Source organism: Xylocopa sonorina, chromosome 1 (genome assembly GCF_050948175.1).
Source record: "Xylocopa sonorina isolate GNS202 chromosome 1, iyXylSono1_principal, whole genome shotgun sequence".
In the NCBI taxonomy this organism is placed as follows: Eukaryota; Metazoa; Arthropoda; class Insecta; order Hymenoptera; family Apidae; genus Xylocopa; species Xylocopa sonorina.
Window position 1 is genome coordinate 6,530,023 of NC_135193.1, and position 20,096 is coordinate 6,550,118.

The 20,096-nt window shown below is 45.5% G+C and overlaps 1 protein-coding gene across 6 annotated transcripts in view; it reads right to left on the bottom strand.

The window, feature by feature from the left end:
• Window positions 1–18,804, bottom strand: part of Tmod (tropomodulin) — a 75,405-nt gene extending 56,601 nt beyond the window's left edge. For all 6 annotated transcript variants that reach the window (XR_013103105.1, XM_076910520.1, XM_076910536.1 and 3 more), the window contains exon 1: window positions 18,589–18,804. Coding sequence is in view for 5 of the 6 variants with exons in the window: in XM_076910520.1 (XP_076766635.1) it covers window positions 18,589–18,771 (183 nt within the window). In the remaining variant the exon portion in view is untranslated. The remainder of the gene's footprint in view (window positions 1–18,588) is intronic.
• Window positions 18,805–20,096: the final 1,292 nt, after the last annotated feature.

Below are 20,096 nucleotides of genomic sequence, written 5' to 3' on the forward strand. Positions count from 1 at the left end.
CGCGACTGATAATTTTAGTACTCGAAGATCCGATTTTGAGGTTGTCTCAGACGTTCCTGAATGCGAGGTGCTCGGCTGCGCACGGATCGAAACGGAAGGCGATTCTGCGAGGTGAAGGAAGAGAAGCGAAGTTTCGAAAGGAGAAATTAGAAATGTTGAATAAGTTGTAATTAGTTATTGGTCACTTCCAATTACCCGAATGGAATTAATCTAAACTGTGCTGTTACTTTACAAGCGTTCGGATTTGAATCGATTCTTCCTAGAACTCGATTAAACCGCGGCTACGCCTGTTTTTCAATTAAGCCTCAACTAATACAGAATAAACCGGAAGCAATTTGTCAGGCGTAAATTGAATTTCGCATTCATTCGAAATAGCTCTAATTTTTGTTCAAACAGGGGAGAACAGGATCCGTCCGGAATCATGAATGAAACTGGGTCGACCATTAATCAAACATAAAGTAAAATACGTAAGAATGATCGTTCGCGTTGGCGCCCGGGAAAATATTTCAAGGCTCGCGCCTATTTTTACACGCGGGGAACCCCAATTAGCGCGTAGCGTCCCGTCAATCGGACGATAAATGAATACCGGGGGGGGCATTGATTTATCAAAAGAAGAGAAATCTTTCAGCCGCGATACATCAAGACCCGCCAAATTGCGAACGGGCAGCTCGTTTGGCAGCGAGACGAGGCGCGCGAACGTGGAAATATTTGCGACACGTCCAACGGGGTACGCAGCGGCACAATCACGGAAAAATATGCGGGGCCATGGGTGCTAAACGATCCTCGTCAAAGAAATCCTCGTTGCATTAACGCGACCCGGCGAAATGATAGTAATTATTCCGGCTTTGCAGGAGGATATCGCGGATATTTCGGCGAACAGATAGCCGCTGACGTGTAGGCAAAACCGCAATTAGTTAAACAAAGAAGACGCATTCATGTCCTACCGGTCGCAATTTCGTCTGCGTCCATTCCGTGAGTAATTAATTCCGCTCTCTAATTAGCTTCGCATTCTACGGATTATTCCGGGTTCTCCGGTTGAAAACGGTCGAGGAACTTCTCGTTGTACAATTGTTAGTTTCGAGCTGGCCAAATGTTTCCGTGCCCGCAACCGATTTTTACGCGTTTCCGAACATTGTTTCGCCACAAGTAACTATGTCTCCGCATGCACGTTTCTATGATAGTCAATTTACGCATAAATAAATGTTAACGCGGAAAGAGATCATCTGTTTACAGATGATATCTTACGACATACGTGAAATTATTTCCAATCGATTCGTACAAGTTATTGTACTTTATATTTTATGCATTATTCTTAATAAGAATGATTTGAAATTGTTAGATTTAAATCACAGATTGTCGGAAGATTTCATAATTTTCGTCTGGAAAGGAAAACGGCGAATGCTCGACGAGATTCTCCACGATTCCGTCCCTATCTTTATAGATTGCTGACAGGTCACGGAGACTTTCCGCCAACGCAGCTGTTTCGAGTAGCGCGATATTTTTAAGACCAATTTTTGCGCCAACGTTGGTAGCCCTTGCGTCAGAGATGTCACGGTCGATACGATTGTTCTCCATCATGTTATATATTTATATATATATAAAAAAAAAACAGCGTCAAGTATTTTGGGGCATGGACCTTTCACGATCGACCTTCAATTCCCCGTGGTGCGATTCTTATTAAAATATAGCGATAAATTACTACGATTTCAGGTCGGTCAGTATAATACAGTGAAATATGAAGAGCTACCAATATTCGAAATTTCATAATTTTAACATACGACAAGCCGTACGTTATTTTTCCACCGATATGCGATTCTATTTATTGTACAATGTACAGGTGGTTCCAAGAGTAACTGTTCGTTCTGAAACTCGATAAGAATCGCGTGAAAACATTTTGAAACCCGTGGTCTCTCGTAAAGTTACATCTACGAGAATGAAATTTTAACGCTGGAGACGACGTTGCGCCACTAGTCGTGGCAAATTGATCGCAGATGCAAATGGATATGAAAAACGAGAAATATGTAACAATGTATATATCGTTACATACCCGACGCGAACTTTTTTCACCCCCCAACGCTATCTCCTTCGATCTGCTCCCGGAACTTTTAAATGAATCCGACGTTCAACAAAATCTTAATCAGAAAAATTCTAAAATGTTATGCAGAAAGTTCCAGCCGTTCGTTCCATTCGAACGTTACCCCGCGTGTATGCCCCCGGACGTTATTAAAATTCTTCCCAGCGAGTAATAAGTAGTTTATCGGTACAGAATAATAAGAAGAATCTCGCTTAGTTACGCGTTTGGCGGCCGATAAACGAAACGAGAAGCCGCGTTCGACGATTAGAAAAGTTCTCGGCGATTTTTGCGACTCATCCGCGAGGTCTAATTAAAATCGAGCGAAAAAATCGTGGGATCGACCGCGCGAGACGCCCTTGTCGACGCTTCGAAATTCCTTCGATGCTTAGCGAGCTACGCGGACGGGATGATTGCAAAATGGACAAGTAGAAAGTAACGGGAAAATAACGTGAAAAGCGAGCGCGGGGCGGGTGAACACGTGTGCACCATTACATAACAACGAGCCTTTTTTAATCGGGACCGCGTTATTTCCGTCGCGAGGCTATTTCGCGAGAACGCTTTCGACGGGATCGAGGAAAGTGTACGATTCTCGCGGATCGCGGCGTGGCCTTTGATTAAAAATACGGACACTCTCGCGATAGGTACCTTTATTTTTATGTTCGCCGGTAGACCAACGGGAGGCCACCCCTTGCGGAGCACTGACACCGGTGTTTACGACACGTGCAATACGTCTTCTCGATCTCGTTGGTGGTTCGATTGGAAATCGTGGTGTTCTTCGACTATTAAAATTTCATTGGTCGCCGGTGACAAATTAGCGACTGGAACGATCGATCGAAATCGAAGGGACGATCGTGAGCGAAACTTCGTTTCTGCGTTCGAGCGATTCAATTATTTTCTCGGACAGGATCGGGAATTTATAGTCTCATTAGGTACCTTGACGTTGCAAAGGGTCGCGGATGCACGCGAATGCTGTCAGCGTAAATTAAACGGCGAGACACCTGGACACGCTTTCATCGCGAAGACGGGTGGAAAACCTTCAAAGGGGAACATAAATCTTATCTACGAGATGTAAGTATCCACTAAGACCAGTTAGTCGTTTTATGAGCAAGCTCCAGTGACCACGGTAGAAAAGGGCTTTTGTTCGCTGGCAAAACGATGAAAAGGGCAACGTTTCAATGCGAACCGAATAAGAACGAGGGGAGCTTGAAGGAGGATCGAGGAATTTTCAATTACATTTTTCTCGTTTCGTGAAACTCACCGTTCAGACAGATCGAGTTGTTTCACGCCTGAGAGATATTCGAAATCCCGCTTGATTTTCATCGCGAGGTACAACCGATTAATTTCACAGATGAACAACCGAACGAGAATGGCCCAGCTCCTCAGAGCACTATGAAATTTATACCTCCAACTTTAAATGGACTGTTAATTCTTAATTAATAGTACCCGGCGAAGACACGCAAAGCTTTGTAGGAAATCCAATGAATAATTAAAGTCTGTAAGTTTCCGCTTCCGACGCGAGCTAATCCTACAGGCTTCGTGTTTCGCTAGGCAGGCGCCATTTTATAATCCATCAAACTCTGGAGGCGTGTAACGCGGTGTACAACGCGCGCCATAAATCCGCAGCAATTTTACACGTATATTTATATAATACGTGATAAACATAAATAAACGCTGGTTGAAACAAACGATATTTACGCGGTCGAGCGTCGCCTCAACCAGAGTGTGAACGAATAAAATTTATATCCGAGCGGATCGCCGAAACTCGGATCGAACGTACGAATACGTAACTACACAAATAGGTTTGAGTTACAATCAAAGCCAGATCTGTCCGCGACAATGGATCTCCTCGTTATTTTTCTGCAACGCCTGGTCGCGGACAGAAATATATTTTTTCGGACTTGCTCGGTCGCGGCAGACACCGTACGTCAGGGACGAAACAAATGTCGCGTGCTCGATCGAATAATTTCCCTGAATTTTCCTCGACCATTAAAATTCGCCGGAGAACGCTCGATGCTCTCGGAATGCTAATACTGAAACTGGTTATCGCCTAATTATACCGAACAGGGTATTTATACCCGCACCGTGCACGTTTTCTACGCCTAGCAGAAGCTTTGTTTTGTTGCCAATTTTAGTCGAGTTCGTTTAACATCTTTTTTCCCGATGACAACAGCTTAGTCGCGGAGTGTTGCAGCACGTTTTCATGCGTACAAACGATATTTGTTATCTACGAAACGATTTTTATTTAACACTAGGATCAACAGATTTATACTCTCGATAAACATATTGTTTTATCTAGCGAAGATGCACCGCGCGTGAATAATTGATCATTTATTCGGCACGAATTCGGTCCTGGACATTTTGATACTTCGTATTGACCGTAATTTCCAATGCAAATGTTACATATCCAATTTGTTCTTTTTATCTCTGCCGTATTCGTTAAACCAGATTTGTCAAATAAATTTCGCGCGTTCATTCGCTGATACAACGCCATGGGATTTTGCTCTTTTTCACTGTCCGACAAAAAAATGAAACGGATCGCGACCGAAAGCTGTTTGTTAAACCTTGTAACGCGCGGTTAAATTTTGTAATCCAGCCGTTCGTTACTGAAAATTATAACTGGGGATATTTTCATTTGTATCCAGGTATAATTAAATACAAATACTGACTGTTCTCGCCGAAAAATCTCGATTTACGCTACTGCCAAGAGTAACATCGAATTATACATAATCAACAATCGAAAGATATCGTTTAAAAATCAATTATCTTCGATAATTCTCAAATTGTTCAAAAGTCACAAAATATTTTTATCTCTTCCAAAGAATCCAACTTTTTTTAATTTCTCACGTTTTCTAACATTCGTCCATACTGTCTGACAATCGTACCAAGCTTCTCCTCTTTTATCAATGTTGTACATTCCGAGAACTTGCAGTCGTAACTCGGTAATTGGCTGTCACAGTCGAGAAACGAAACTCGTACCTCAAGCTCAAAGTTTACAGAGATAATGATACGCATTCGGCATGTGCACACGATGTACCACTTAGCCCTGGTGCGACCAGCTGACGGCGATTCATCTCGCGATATATTGGCGCCTGAACCCCATTAAAATCGAGCGGGGATTTTCTGTGACGAGCTACGGGATCGTTGGTTACCACTTACCATCGTATTTCCGTCCCGATTTCAAGCTCGTATCGTCGAAGCTCGGTCTAAGTTTAGGAGTGCGCGATTAGTTTATCGTGGTCATCGACGGATCGTATGAAACGAACGCTGCTGAGCGAACGGTGAGCCTAACGCGTCCTTTTCGAAACCGTTTTCTCTAATGGATCGGTTCACTCCGCGTAAATTCGTAGTGGAACGACTCGACGAATGATCAGACAGAATAGTTCGCCTATGCGGAGGTTATTCGTAAACTATACTACTTAAAAAGTAAAAAAAAATATTCTTGCAATCTCTACAAATGAACGCAGCAGTAAATGGACATTTCCTAATATCTATCTATCTGCTCAAGCATTTGTCTGTTGATAATTAATGTTACATTATCGATATGGCTCTGGAACAGCGTGCTCTCCGTGCAACCCCTTACTGTGCTATTCGATAAATTATTTACAACGAAATGGACAATCGAACGGAATAGTTTGCATAAAAATAAAGAAGGAAATAAAAATGGAGAAAGAAGGAGGAAAGCGGACAGTGAGAAAGTTCCAAGTGAAACAAATAACGCCGAGTGTCCGAGCTTTATAATCTATAGTTCCGCGAAACTGGCGTGAACGAGCGTCCGTGCTCGAATTAGTTTCCATCCGATGAAAACCTTTAAAAATATTACCACCATAAATAATACTTTTCGCCGTGATGCGTGGCGTTCTGTTAATATTCTAAGCATTTGTATCCATCTAGAAACGAGTGACGAGGGAATAAATATGGATCCCTGTAATGCAACGCGATTCTCGCGTGCAAATTAGATTGTCCCCCGGTAATAATTCTGGAAAAACCTAGCTAACCTCGTCGAGGCAGCAGATTTCAATCGATACATCCCGAATTACGGCGAGCACGTTGCTTGCGCGGAACATATTGAAATTCCTGGGAGATCAGAAGCGTGCTGCACTTTAATTAGAAAGTTATCACCGAGAACTATTCGACGACCAGTCACTCTGCACGTCGCGACACCCTTTCCGAATAGAACAGCCGTCGCTGCGAGCCCTTTTGTCATCTGTTTTATAGCTGGATCACTATTTACCACCCTCCGCTCGGCCAATTAACCGGATCCCACATTTCACCCCACGCGCGAGTCCACTTATTTCACTGGAAGCGAGCCCAACAGCGAGGCTCGAGCGACACGAGGCCGATCAATTCGCAGTGAAACTGGTATTCGGTAGATTCATGGGCCGAAGGGAAGGCGAGATCGAGGAAAGGATCAGCGGCAAAGCGTGGACGGACAACGAAGCGAATCTATTTCGAGAATCGGCCACGGATCGGTCCCGGTGCCTCGAGCACGGCTCGAGCACCCAATGACGCCGAGATAGGGAGGGAAGGGTGCCAGAGAGGAGAGAAACTGTCCGCTAATTGAGACGCCAGAGGCATCGACCAGAAACCAAAACGGAAGCCACGCAGCTCCACCACCCTTTTCACGAGTCATCGCGCTGTGACGTTCCACGGGGTGGTCGATGACCGGCAACGAGCGAGTCTGCAGGGTGGACTAGGGTGAAAATGAAGAAGAATAGAATTACGCTTAAGACTACTGGATTTTCGAGATAAGACGAGAATGCACCCGCAGGGGACCACTCGAGATTCTCGTGATGGATACAAACGGAATTATGCCCTCGATTTTCTCATTCCGGTTTAGGGCGGCTTCTAAAGTTCCAAGGGCGAGTCTGAAAATCTCTGCCAGAAACGGCTGCACATCGACTATCTCCTCCTATGCACTCGGCATAGAAATAGCCAGAATTGTCGGTCTTTGTATCTGTCTTCCCCTGTCTCTGGTATCCCGAGGAAATTGCCCCTGGATCCGAGGCTCGCAACGATTCCACGCGATCTCGGTTCTCGATTAACGAAGCGAGACTACAAATTTGTCGGACGTCGCCGCTTATTCCCGTTGGCTTCGTTAAGATTTTTCCTCGAAGGAGCGTTGTAAATTGACGCTCGGACTTTTCAGGCTCGTTCGTGGTGGCTCGAGTTAGTAACAGAGGTTATATCTGGTTTTTGATTTTGCACGCGTAGAAGCGAGACGGAGGGTTCGTGGTATTTATCGTATTCGCCTCCAAGTCGAGTCTGTTCCATACCAATTTTCATTGGGACTCCGCGGATCGCGACAGAATTTAATAAACTGGGCCAATGGATAATACTTCTAATATATTAACCCTTTGCATCACGTTGGCTCCGCTACGGAGACACTCATAATACAGTACGTAATTCCACTGGCTCAGCTGTGAGGATATGGGTTATTTACATCGCAAGGAAATATCGGTCGAACTTATTAGAAAAAATGCGCGGAACGCGAAGGGTTGACGCTTCTCTCGCAACGAACTTAAATCGCTGGCAGAGAACGAGAACCAGAGAAGCGACATATAAGATGAAATAGACATATAAAACGAGGCTACTTTGCTCCACGTGATAACGCGTCGATGCAGAAGCAACGCGAGCAGCGTTATCGCTTGTTGAATGGGACAGGAAATTGAAAGGCGTCGTTACTTCGTGTTTTTCCCTCCGTGAAGCGCGCCTCATTCAACGGTCGGAATCGCAGGCGGAGATACCACATGTTTTCACGCTAAAATCTCCCTGGTTAGCGTTCCGCCCGACAATGTTACGCTTCCGCGTTTGATCTCGCTTCTCCTTCAGACGGTGCGCGGATACTTGTCTTACGTCGTACCGGTATTACGCGGCTTGCCAAGTGGCGCATCCCATTCAAGATTGCCCGGCCTTTGAATAAAGGCCACCTTATTTGCTCGATCCTCCTCCATTTCCGTTTCATTATTCTCCACGGCTGCAGTTTGGCCCAATAATCGCGCGGAGCCAAGGTAGAATCGCGTGAACGACGAAGCTACGAACAGGCTTCCAAGCTTGGTAGCACCCAGAAGAGAAATTCAGTTGTCAGAGTTCGGATTGCTTATCGTGGGAACCGTTCGCGATCCGATTTCGTTGCCTCGTTTGCGATCTCGTTAACGCCCGTTTCATTTTGGACGACTTTCTCTCTACAATTTTAAAACTGACCAGCGTCTGTCTCGCGATCGTGTAATTTAAAGAAAACTGGACCGCGTTCGAGTCATAAACGAGCAGAGTACTCCGTTACTTATCGAGAGGCTGTTGTTTGCCAAGCAAAACGCAGAAGAATCCTACACCGAACGCTGAGTAAACAAGTGATACTGGCATGGTGCTTCGAGTAAATTGTTTGTTTATATAGTTGGCTTCCATTAAACGCCGTTTAATCATTCGCCGAGTTAATAAGCGAGTCGTTACGGTTTCGATACACCGTTCGAAGGATGCGACGCTCGTCTTTCAACGCGTGTCTTCCCAACGCGGTCTGGAGTATACGAAGACGTTTCACTTTAATTAATAGAAAAGCAGAAGGCCGGAAAATACCAGGTACGCGGCCAACGTCAATATTTGAAGTCGCTCGGGCTTCCTAGTGTAAACTGACATTTCGTCCACGTTGTAAGTTCAGTTCAAGCTCGGAAGAAATATTAACGATAAATGTTTTGAACGGAACAACGTTATTTATATCTCTGCCGGTTGGTAGAATTAGGCAATTAGTGGGTCAGTATCGCGGGAAGAATGAGAAACACAGAAAGTGCGTGGGTGCGTTGTCAGATCTTACACTGATGTATTTTTAAGTATATCAGAAACCATTTGAAACCTTTAATCTCGTCTCTGAGTCATACGAGTTCTTCTGATAGATACATCAAACAACGAAGTGATACAATACAAATTCGCTTGGAAACAAAGTTATATATAACACTCTGGAACAGAACATCAAATCGTGTTAAGCATCTAAAGATCGATCGATGGATGCAGCGCAGTGGCAACCATAAATTCACAGATGAGACGTCTGACTATAGCCAAACTCTTTCCACTTGCACCCGTTTCACTGATCTACGATTCAGCGGAAGAACAATATACTTCGCTATCTCGTTTCTCGCGATACCACGACTACTCTCGTACGAAATTCAATTATTTATTTACGAGGAAAGTAACACTATTTCTTCTTCTTTCAAATTATTCGAAAAGAAAAAAACAACCCGCACAGGTCCTCCCAGGTGACAAAAATTCGCCATCCTCTGATCGTCGACAACTTTTCGCCGACCGTCCAATAATAAGCATCGCGTGCGTCGGAACGAACTCCAAGAATACGATCATTCATTGTATAATACGCAAAATCCACCGGCCACGTGATCAAACGTCGGATCCTCTCTGCGAGCGCACAAAGAAAATTCCGTCGACGTCACGGGGGTATTATACGATCAGTAAAACCGGGTCCCCGGTCATACCATCGCATAAAGCAGCATCACTGACCTAGCGTTTTCGTCGCTACAATCAATAACGCGGCTAAGTGTGCCCCTCCAACAAATCTGGCAAACGACCCGCGAATAAAACGAGCGCGTCCTCGTGCGTTCACATTAACGTCGCCGGCCGTATCCTTTCCGTAAGGGTTACGGACCAAACATTGTTCACCGCGTTTGCCACGGCTAACAGCGCGCGCCGAAAATATTCGCGGACGCTTGAAAACGCTTTGAATCGTCGACGCCATCGGCGTTGTAACTCACGTCGGGCACCCGACGTTGCCAAGGAAGCGGCGGTCGCGACGGGAATTCCAATATACCGACTCCAACAGGTCTAAATAGCCGCGCGCGCCGCTACCGTGGCCGTGCCGCGATTATAAATAAGCCAGCCCCGCAACCAATGACGTGTAATCGCCGGTTCGAACAGACGCGATCGACGTCACGGCGATCGCGCCATCGGCAACCCTCTTGTAAACGACGCCTAGAAATATCCGGCCGGATCCGAGGGAGTCGCCTCGCCGCGTCGGTCCCACGCTGCGCGGTGCACCTTTAAAAACAGCCTCATTCACCGCCAAATATTCTCGTGCTTCGTATCAAAGGGAGAATTACAGATCGTTCGGTGTTTACCAATCTTTCGTCGCGTTACCAACATTTCGGATATTCGCGGTTTCTCAATCGCGCGTCGAAAGCAGTTCAACTCGGATGGGCTTAGAGATTCGACGAGAGATTGAGGTGATGTCAATCGAACGTGTAATGTTCAACGGTCAGCTTAGAAACGATGTTCGTTGACGTTCTAAGCGGACAAAGCGATGGAGTTAATTTAAACGAAGACAAAGTCGGAAATCGTTTCACCAAGCGTATAACCGAGTGCGAGCGAAGCGAATATCCTGAAATTACCCGTGACAGCATCGGCGATGCAGTCACGACCTTGCGCAGCTTCTGTTCCCGATGATGTCATCGTGCGCGATTAATGTTTCCGCCCAAAATCGTCGACGGATACTTCATCGGCCTCGCGGACGGCCATCGATCTGATAATTGTCGCGATTTACAACGACGCTCTTGCGAAACACCGGTAAATTACAAACGAGAATCTGGAACGTTCGTTGTCGACGTTTGTCAGGAGGATGAAAGGGGCACTTAAATTTAAGTAAACCGTGGTACACTTAACGCGAAGGTAATTAAATCGTTTTCAAATGTGAAACCTTGCTCGAATTTTTAATAATAACTGCATTTGAGATTCAAGAATTCGTACGAAAACACATACTTTCGATTGTGAACCCTCTCACGCGTTCTAACACCCCATTTGCAGACCTCGAGTCGATCGAACGAAGAATTGTTTTAAGGTCTAAGCTAGAAATGATAAAATGTTCTAATGCCGCCCTCGTCCGTTCGAGTCGAATGAACGATCGCTCGACAGCGCCTCACCTGTGCTCGCTGCCAGAAGATCGTACGAATGCCTAGAATTTTATCGAAGGTGTGAATAGCCCCGATGTCGTCACCTTACGCTCCTCGAGGAGCAAGGTCGGACGACCTGAACGCGAGGCCGGATTTTTGTTAAGACTTCTCGGCCGTGCCAAGAATCTCGCGAACCACGAGATGCGTATACGAATTGCACGTCGTTCTTTCCACGTAACGGCACGTTCCATCGTGGCTACGTGACGCTCGACGAACACAAAGCGAATTGATGTTTGTTACGATTCCAGTATTTCGAAAACCGTAACGATTCCAATCTAAATTCCACCAGATAAACAAGATCCTCCGTATTCGCTCGCGCTGTTACGCTTTGGTCATTTCTCTGACGAGATACCCACTCGCACTCTCTCTCTCTCTCCTTACCAAGAGGACACTGTCTGTGCAGTATGACCATTTGTCATTTTAATTTCAGTACGTTCCATTCGAGCGTTAGCAGAAGCTACAAAAAAATGCCACGAGACCTTAAAATAGGTTTCAACTTCTCCCTTCTCGTAATTTGCGTTAAGGAGAAATTGCGTCGCTGGATTCGTAACTCGAACCTTCAAGGCTTTCAAGTTCTCGCAGTTAATACCCTTTAAGGCTTCCGAGTGTAAACCTCGTCTTATTCACAGGTTTCCAACGCTCGACTTACACCCACCACCGTCCAGTGGCGTGAAAACTTACAACTACCGAGCTCTTCGCTTCGCTATCGTAAGTTTTACTTACTCAGCGATCGATCGACAATCCGTTCGTTGTTACGAGCAATTATCCTTGACGACATTTCGCGAAACGATACACCTCTGTCGACGCGAGCGATAATTAATTACACGAGCTTAATAGAACGCACGCCGCTGAAATGTTTCGGAATAAGGAGAAGTGGGGTTGCATCGCTTTGAAAATAAACGGGTAACATATCGGATCTCCGTAATGTTACACGGTTATGACAAGCTACTAAACGTTTCAGGCTAACTATCCTCCACCATAAATCTCGCAGCTGACTGTCACCCGAGCCACAAATTAAACCAGCGGGACAATTAGTCACACGAAGATTGGATTCGTCTCCGTAAATCCCATAGCTAACCAACCGTGGCAAAGTCTCCGAACGACTAATCCACCGAGAAAAGCTTCTCTCTTTACCTACCCCTAATTCCATTTAATTATTTCAACCGGTTTGCCCGTTCAACCGGCGCTCGATCGCGTCGATTCGATTCGCTTTACTTAATCACGGATCGCGCGGGAACGAAAAAAAGGAACGGACAAGAGAGAAGGGTAAAAGAAACGAGGGGATCGCTCGAAATCGCGTTAAGAAACGATTAAAGAAACGCGAAGTTTCGATGTAATTAAATCGAGGAACAAAGGAACGAACGATAAGAAACAGAACGGGAGGCGGTTCGCGCGTAAACTGACGATGGCTCTTTCGTACCTCGCGAAATTCATCGCGCAAATTACTCGCCGTGCTTCTGACGTCCAATTAATCATCGTAATTTTCAGTTACTTGTCCGTCTGGCAAACCGTCGCCGTTATTCCCTGGCGCGGCGAGGAACCGGTTTCCGTGTCGCTTACTTCCGTTCACACTTTCAGTTACACGACTCTGCGGGTCTCTTCCTGGCAAGGAAATTCAATCTGGCAATAAAAGTAAAACGCCGCGACGAGTAATAAACGATAGCATTGCGACAGGACACGCAACGCTTATTACAAATCTATTATCGAAAGTTACGAAAATGTGTTCTAAATATCGCGACATTTATATGTTCGCGCGAACCGCGGACTCTAACGAATGGGATCTACGTAAATAACGATCTTCGATTCACCAGTTTTCCCTGTGGAAAATGATAAATATATTCGAAACAGCTACGCATAGTTCCAGTTCCTCCCTTGCCAGATTGAAAATCCGCTGGTTTACGTGCTGTAAAACAGACACCACGAATATACAGCACAGTTTCGGGTGATTACACTTCGACGAGAGCTCTAATGCTGCCAGTAATCTAGATTTCCGTGTTCTCATTTGCGCGTCGCGTCGTTTAGCTGCGAAAATTCGTGAAAATCACCCGAATAGTGCAAACGTTGTAAACGAACTGTTGAATGCAAGCCAGATCTCGGCTCGCTCAAGTCCTTTCTGCGCAAAGTGAATAAGCAAATTCTCCTGTTTCTTGCTTTTTATATATCAACGGTGCGTATCATCGTTCGTATCTTTAACTCCTTCACTAATTAATTACCACGCAATCTCGTCCAACCATCGACAGATAGTTAAAACAATTTAAACAATATTGCATCCAACAAATTCGTTTCTAGTCGACAGCATCGGTGTCTGATACGTCGTTGATTCGAAAGATGCATTGAAAAGAGATCGGTGAGGTGGGCGAAATGACATCTACTCGTGAAGTAACATCGCCTAGTAAATTCAACGATGTTTTATCTTAAGACGAGATTAATAACAGAGCTGCATCGTATTTGCATCTAAACGCGGGGCTAACGCGCATCAACTAAATTGCCGAGCATTTTGTCCCAGAGCAGCGAGTGCCCGTATAAATTTCCCTCGAGCAGTCTGCTTTCAACCAACCACGGTATTTATCGCTATCAAGGAAATCACTTTTCGAGCAAATCGACGCCTCCAAACATGAGACAAAAATGGTGAAACTGCTGCGGCAAATTTCAACGCGTCAAACAATTTCCTTTCAAGAATTTCGCGCTTGTTTGCTATCCTTGAACGGACTTCATTTCGTCGGAATATTTCGAATTACACTACGAGACTTCCTCTTAACTCGTGACTGAATACGATCGAAGGATAACAGACCCGCGAATAGACGCGTTAAATTGATAATCGACGAGCACGACTAAAATAATTTCCTCCTTACTCCCAGTTGCTCTTCCGCGAAGCAATCGTCAAGTTAGACGGTGTTTCTGTTTACCCGACTTAAATAATCTCATCTACGCGACAAAAGGACGATTATCTGTCCTCATTTGCTCCCAGGCGTCGACTGAACGTGCAAATTGCGACGCCAGTCCGACAGCGTGGCTTCGCGTTTGTTCTTTGTATTCGTTCCCGAATTTCGATTCACGTTTAATCCTCTACAGTTCTATTTACTTATACGAAAGTTCCTCGTCTCCTAACTCGGCTAGCGAACATTAATAATTGCTACCAACGGACTGCTTCCTGTACAGATTCAACCCTTCGAACGCTACGCAGTGCTAGCCGAGTTAAAAGAAGTTTGCACCATCGATGGTATACAATTTCTATCTAAAATTACTTGTCACCCCCGAAAGCATAAACGCAACAATAGTATCGCGGCCATACATAAATTCAATACTGCAAATATCGAACGGTGGCTCTTGGTGGACGCCATAAATGGGTTCATATCGCGTGCATGAACAACTTCCTCTATACACAGGTACGATTCATAACTGCCACGCGTACGAACGCACACACGAACGGCCACGAAATCCCAACGTCGAGCGAAAAACTGCTCGGATCGCATCAAAAGCGAGGGTGGTGTCGCGCGCGAGGACCGTGCGCCAAGCAGAACCGGAAACGCGGAACGCCGCATCGAAACGCGGCCGCTGTTAATTCGTTCTCCGATTTCAGGCGTTCTGTTTCGTTCGTTCTCCGATTTCAGGCGTTCACAGAAAGCGGCCGGATCTACCGGTAGCAGGGCGGTGGAAATTTATGCCGGTGATAACTCAACGTCTGCCCTCGCGAGCAACGACAATGATAATAACGATGGGAATGATTTAGTTGGATTAACTGCGGCTTCGAGGCGGCCGCGAACTGGCGCTGCGCACGTGCTCGCCTCAGGGATTAATGCTTCAAGACGGCCAAAACTATGTCTATCTTCGACACGTCTATATGGAACGTCCGGCAGGGTGGTACAGCCGGCTGAAATTATCCTCTCGCCAAGCACGACCGATCGCAACCCGGGTTATTATTGAAATCTTCACCGAACGATTCCGCCCGACACGACGACGGATTTCGATTAAATAAATATTTATCCACCCCGCGACGAGGGTTCGAGAAACCAACGATCGACCGATCGGCCGTTATTTTCGTTCGGTACCACCGCCGCCAGGCTTTTCCCTCCCGTTCAGAGGTGAACGAATAACTGGCATGTTATTCTCTGACTTTTCGACTTCCTCCTTTTCCTTATTATGTATCTCCTGCTCTCTCTTTCAGGTGAATTTCATTCCAACGGGACACTGTTTACGTATCGGAAGCTGGGAATGGGAGTTCGTCGAGGGTGTAAATTCTTTCTGGACAGAGGGATGTACGTCTAAGAAGGTTTTCCTCGAAAGAGCACGAAAGAATTCCATAGAAGATTTGAGAGTACATCGATAGAAACTCTTGGAGGGACACGCGAAACGAACGAGATCCAGAAAATGACTCGAACCGTTTGAGCAGTACATAGAAAGGAACATTTACCCCTTGAAGCGGACCTTCGAGGAGAAAACAAAAGTGTTCTTCCCTCGCTCCTCCGGAGAATCAAGTTTTCCGTACAATCGCCGTTTTACGAGTTACAACAGATAAAAGACTACATCAAACACACTCGAGCGACAGACCATTTCCGGAACAACGGGCCGCAGAATCGCCGGCGGGACAGAGGGCGATTATCATTAATCGGAAGTCGCAAAGCCGCGCGGCGTCCGCCGAGCATTCATCGACCGGATTCGCGTTAGCCCCTTCCCCCGTTGGAACGGAGTCCGTTGCCAGATCTAAAACCGTCTTACCGACAATGACGTAGAATCCGAGTAAATCGCGGACCCGTTGTCCGCTCGTTTTGCATTAAACGCCTCCCCGAACTAATCTTTCTTATTCCACTGTCGCGGCCTCTCGCCTCGCCGCGTCGAATTTAATTTCACGCGCCCAACTTCCCTTTTGTCTCGCGAAAGAGGAAGAGAACGAGGGGGGGAACAGCCTCGATGGACCGGACAACTACTGGCGGGAAGTACCCTTCGTTCGCGGCTCGTTTTCACACCCCCGTGAAAACCGGAGGAGGGAAAAGAAGCTGCGGGAGTTTGATGAATCGCCTGAAATACTCTACGGACGGACAGGGGAACGTTCGTTTCTATTTTCGCGTTACCCCCCTCGGTTACTCGCGGTATTTATTGTCCGAGAGAGCGGGTCGTTTTCAATGAGAGACGTTTGTTATTCGGGAAAATGTTTCTTGCGCTACGCTCGCGTCGATACGCGAATTTTGCTGTTATAAATTTTAGTAATAGGTTGTACACGGGAAATTGCACGGCAGCCAATTCCAGTGGCCTACGCGGGCGAAATTATTGAAAGACGTGGATTTTGCAGTGATAGATATCAGGTACTGTTGCGGAATAATTGCTTGAAATGTATCGCGTTAGGGGTGTTCACTTGTTTTCAGAATGTATCACTTACGATTCGCGCTGACAAGTTTTTATTAAGAGATTAAATGTAAATATGTAAACGCGTGTAGATTTATCTAATGCCCAAATGTTATCTACTTCATTGTATTATTGTATTATACGTATGAGTGCAATTAAATAATGTTAAAGAAAAGATTGGAAAAATTTGACTCTCATTATTTCTCCAGCTAATCCTTCAATCGTATTTAACAGAATCAAGATTTTTTCTTAAACGTTAATGTCGTGTATCGTGTCTGTAAAAGGGTATGTAAAGAGTGGCAACGAACTAAACGAATCCTATGTTGCCCATTACTTAGATTAAATTTCATCTATGAATTAAAAATGGACCGCGTACGAGTCTGGTTCAGTTTATATTCGATTTGGAATATAAGTTTATATTTTCCTCGACTCGTCGATTTTATGTGTTGGCCACAGATAAACGGAGATGGGTTCGGAATCGTACCATCGCGTGCAATGAAATTTTCGAACGGTACCAAATGTTATCAAATAACAACGGAAATTTATAGAATCTCGAATAGCTGAACTGCCGCATTAAATTCTCGGATATATCGAAACGTTTTTCGACTAACGGTGTTATGAAAATAATAAAAACCTTATCCCTTCGGTAGAAATTCTTGCAAATGGTAATGCTATACTGATTTCGCATTTTAAATACCTCTGTTCCAATATTTTGCACGCTTCTGTTATGAACAAATTTCATGCTATAAGACTTGAAAATATTTTTCCTACGTTCGAGGTCAGATTCAAATATTTGCGCAACCGAAATACCGAACAATTTTTAAAGGGAGACTTCACGCGATATTAAAATAGTCTTCTATACCTTTTTTCTGAATGTCAAACAGAAGGAACGGTTAATTTGCACCAAGTATTGACTTAAAACGACGATCTTGCACAATTCAACCGTTCCATTAAACCTTCGTTAACAACAAGAGAACGGAATTATACCAATAATTAATCTCTCAACTTGGAATGCAATTAATTCATTCCGAGCTACGCATTCCATTTATAGCGTCTTCGGTCCACCCACGTTCGACCATATTTTCAAATGCCATTCATTACGTAACTAACAAAACATAATAGTGTTTGTTAAGATTGCCCGAAATTACACAGCCAATTTTAACTGCAAACGGTTAACAAGTATCATCGATTTGGCATGAAATAAGATATTCGCGCAGAACAATTTGAATAGCCAAGTCGTGTCAATTTTTTATCCAAGCTACGCGTGCGAAATAGTAAATGTTGGCAGCATCCGAGGAAAGTGCGGAATGCCACTTTCGCGGTAGCTCTATTCGTTATTGGTGGTACCGCGTGCATCGCGGCCGATTCTCATCGACGTCGAATAAAGTTACGCGCCAAATAAAGTTGGTAAATCCCGTCGAAATTCGCGGATCGAAATAAGTTCGTTTATCCTTGACGAATATCAGAATGAACCGAGATTCTCGGCCGACCGTATAGTGTTGAACAGAAATCTCTCTGCGTTTATTTCTGGCGCGCACGAGTCGTACGAAAAACCACCTTTAAATCTCCGCTGGTCGCTCTTCGACACGCTCCATCCGTTACGCTACTGATTATCCTATCGATTATTTATCGACGCGAACCACCACCTATTTGCGTTAACCACAAAAAAAAACTAGATCCACAGAAATCTATAATTGAACAACGTCCCGCAGGCAGGAAAAAGTAAAAAAAAAAAAACATGAGATATCGTAACTGGCTCTCGTAAAGTAAAAAATAAAATCCAATTTATGTGACCAAGTTGTTCTCCCATTCGTTCGATATAAAATACCATACATTTAAACCTGCCGCTTTTTTGTTTCCCGTCAGGGCACCAATCGAACCGAGTTCATGCAGCGATGAATGAACCGAATAGTCGTACACTACTCGCAGTAGCGATTAAACGAATTCCTTCCTGCAAAACGCGATTCAATTCCACATCGAAAGCCTCGTCCAGCTTGGTATTTACAAGCGGAACAGAGTCGAAAGGAAGTCCGCGTCGAGCGGAGCAGTTTCAAGTTACTAAGATCCGCGAGTAACTCGGCCAATCTGAACCCGCTGGTCCGGAGGGCGAGATCGGGCAGTGCGCGTCGCAGCGTTTCAACGTCCGCAATAAACACGCCCACGTTTAAACGGCAGCGACGAAACCTTAGTTACCGTAATCGCACGTGTCACTTTGTGCGTGTCGTCACTTACTTCTTGGATTTTGTAGCTGGTCCGCACGGTTTTGCGCTTGGTGGTGGTGACCTCGTAACTCTCCTCCACGGTGGGCGCCTCGTCGTCCTCGTTGTTGTTGGCGGCATTATCGTTGCCGGTGTTCAGAACACCCCCGTCGTTCTCGGACGTGGCGTCAGGGCCGAGGACGTCCGTCGCATCCATCCCCGTGTTCTCCGTGTCCGCTTCCAGGGTTGAACGATCCGTTCGAGAAGGTATACTCGATACGCGACGATATCGATAGCTCGGTTACCCGTAGAGGTGTGCACGTCGTTCGATTCACACGCGACTGCTGGGGCGGGCTATCTCAGGTTATGAACGGTGGACGATCCTATGGAAATGTTCCTCGCTTATGAACGAACACGCTCGTGTACGACTGCGAAATTGGCCCGTGCAACGGGCCGCGCGAAAAACTTCGACGAGCAACTCGACGAAACTATTCCGGGATCGGCGAAGTTCTGCACGAAGCGGAGAGACTGGCGGTACTAAGGCGCCGCGGTTCGAGAAACCCGCCGCGAACGGCTTTCAACGGCGAAAATAGCTCAAGTTTTCCCCAAGGAAACGCACGCAACGCCGGCTCCGGCCAGTGTCGAATTCGTCGTTCACCAGCCCGCGATAAATATCCGCTGCGAATTAAGACCGACTCGGTGTTTCCGTTTAAAATCGCACCACGCAACTGTTCGACCCGTGTTCGTACGGGCTCTCGAGTAATCGCGCGGCGAAGCCGTACGATCGTTCCCCGCGAGACCTATCGATCATGGGAGAAATCGATATCGCTGCGATACACCCCATCGTTTCTCGCTCGGTGGTGCAACTGTGCTTGCCTTCGCTCGCGATTTTCGTTTCCCGTATTATTCGTATTCTTTTTGCGCGTGTTCGTGAGAAGTGTGGTTGGTTTGCTTGGATACCGAGTTCGTCTGTGAACCGTGCGTTTGTCGATGCATGAATGCGATGGAAGTATGGTTATGAATGCGGCGGGATTGCAGGCTGTCGGTGGTCCAGCGGAACGTTCAAACTTCCGTTCTATCGAAAGATAAGTTCGCATTACATTTTGATACGCTATTTATACACTATTCGTGATATATGTCGTGGTTGAAAAATATAAACGGGTTTTAAAGATAGTTGTGCGCGCGACAAACAATTTGGTTCGCGATAAAACGAGAAACTGTTTACAAAAATTTGAAAGCTCCGAAATCGCACTATCAAACTCTAGGCGTACACGACATCTAACGTTATCCGGGTGAACTAAATTACAGCAACACGGTTAGAAGAATTTTCGATTATTTTGTATTTTGTTAATCACGATCCATACGATCGATGATGGTCTTCGTCTTCTTTAATACAACTATCCGTTCAAGGTATTTATCACTATAAATATATTTGTAAAAATCACAGCGAAGTTAATAAGGCATTCTCAAAACGCAAACACGTATATATCCACGGTATATTCTGCTGCGTTTCTCATCAGGCTTAACGTGTTCAAATAAGCG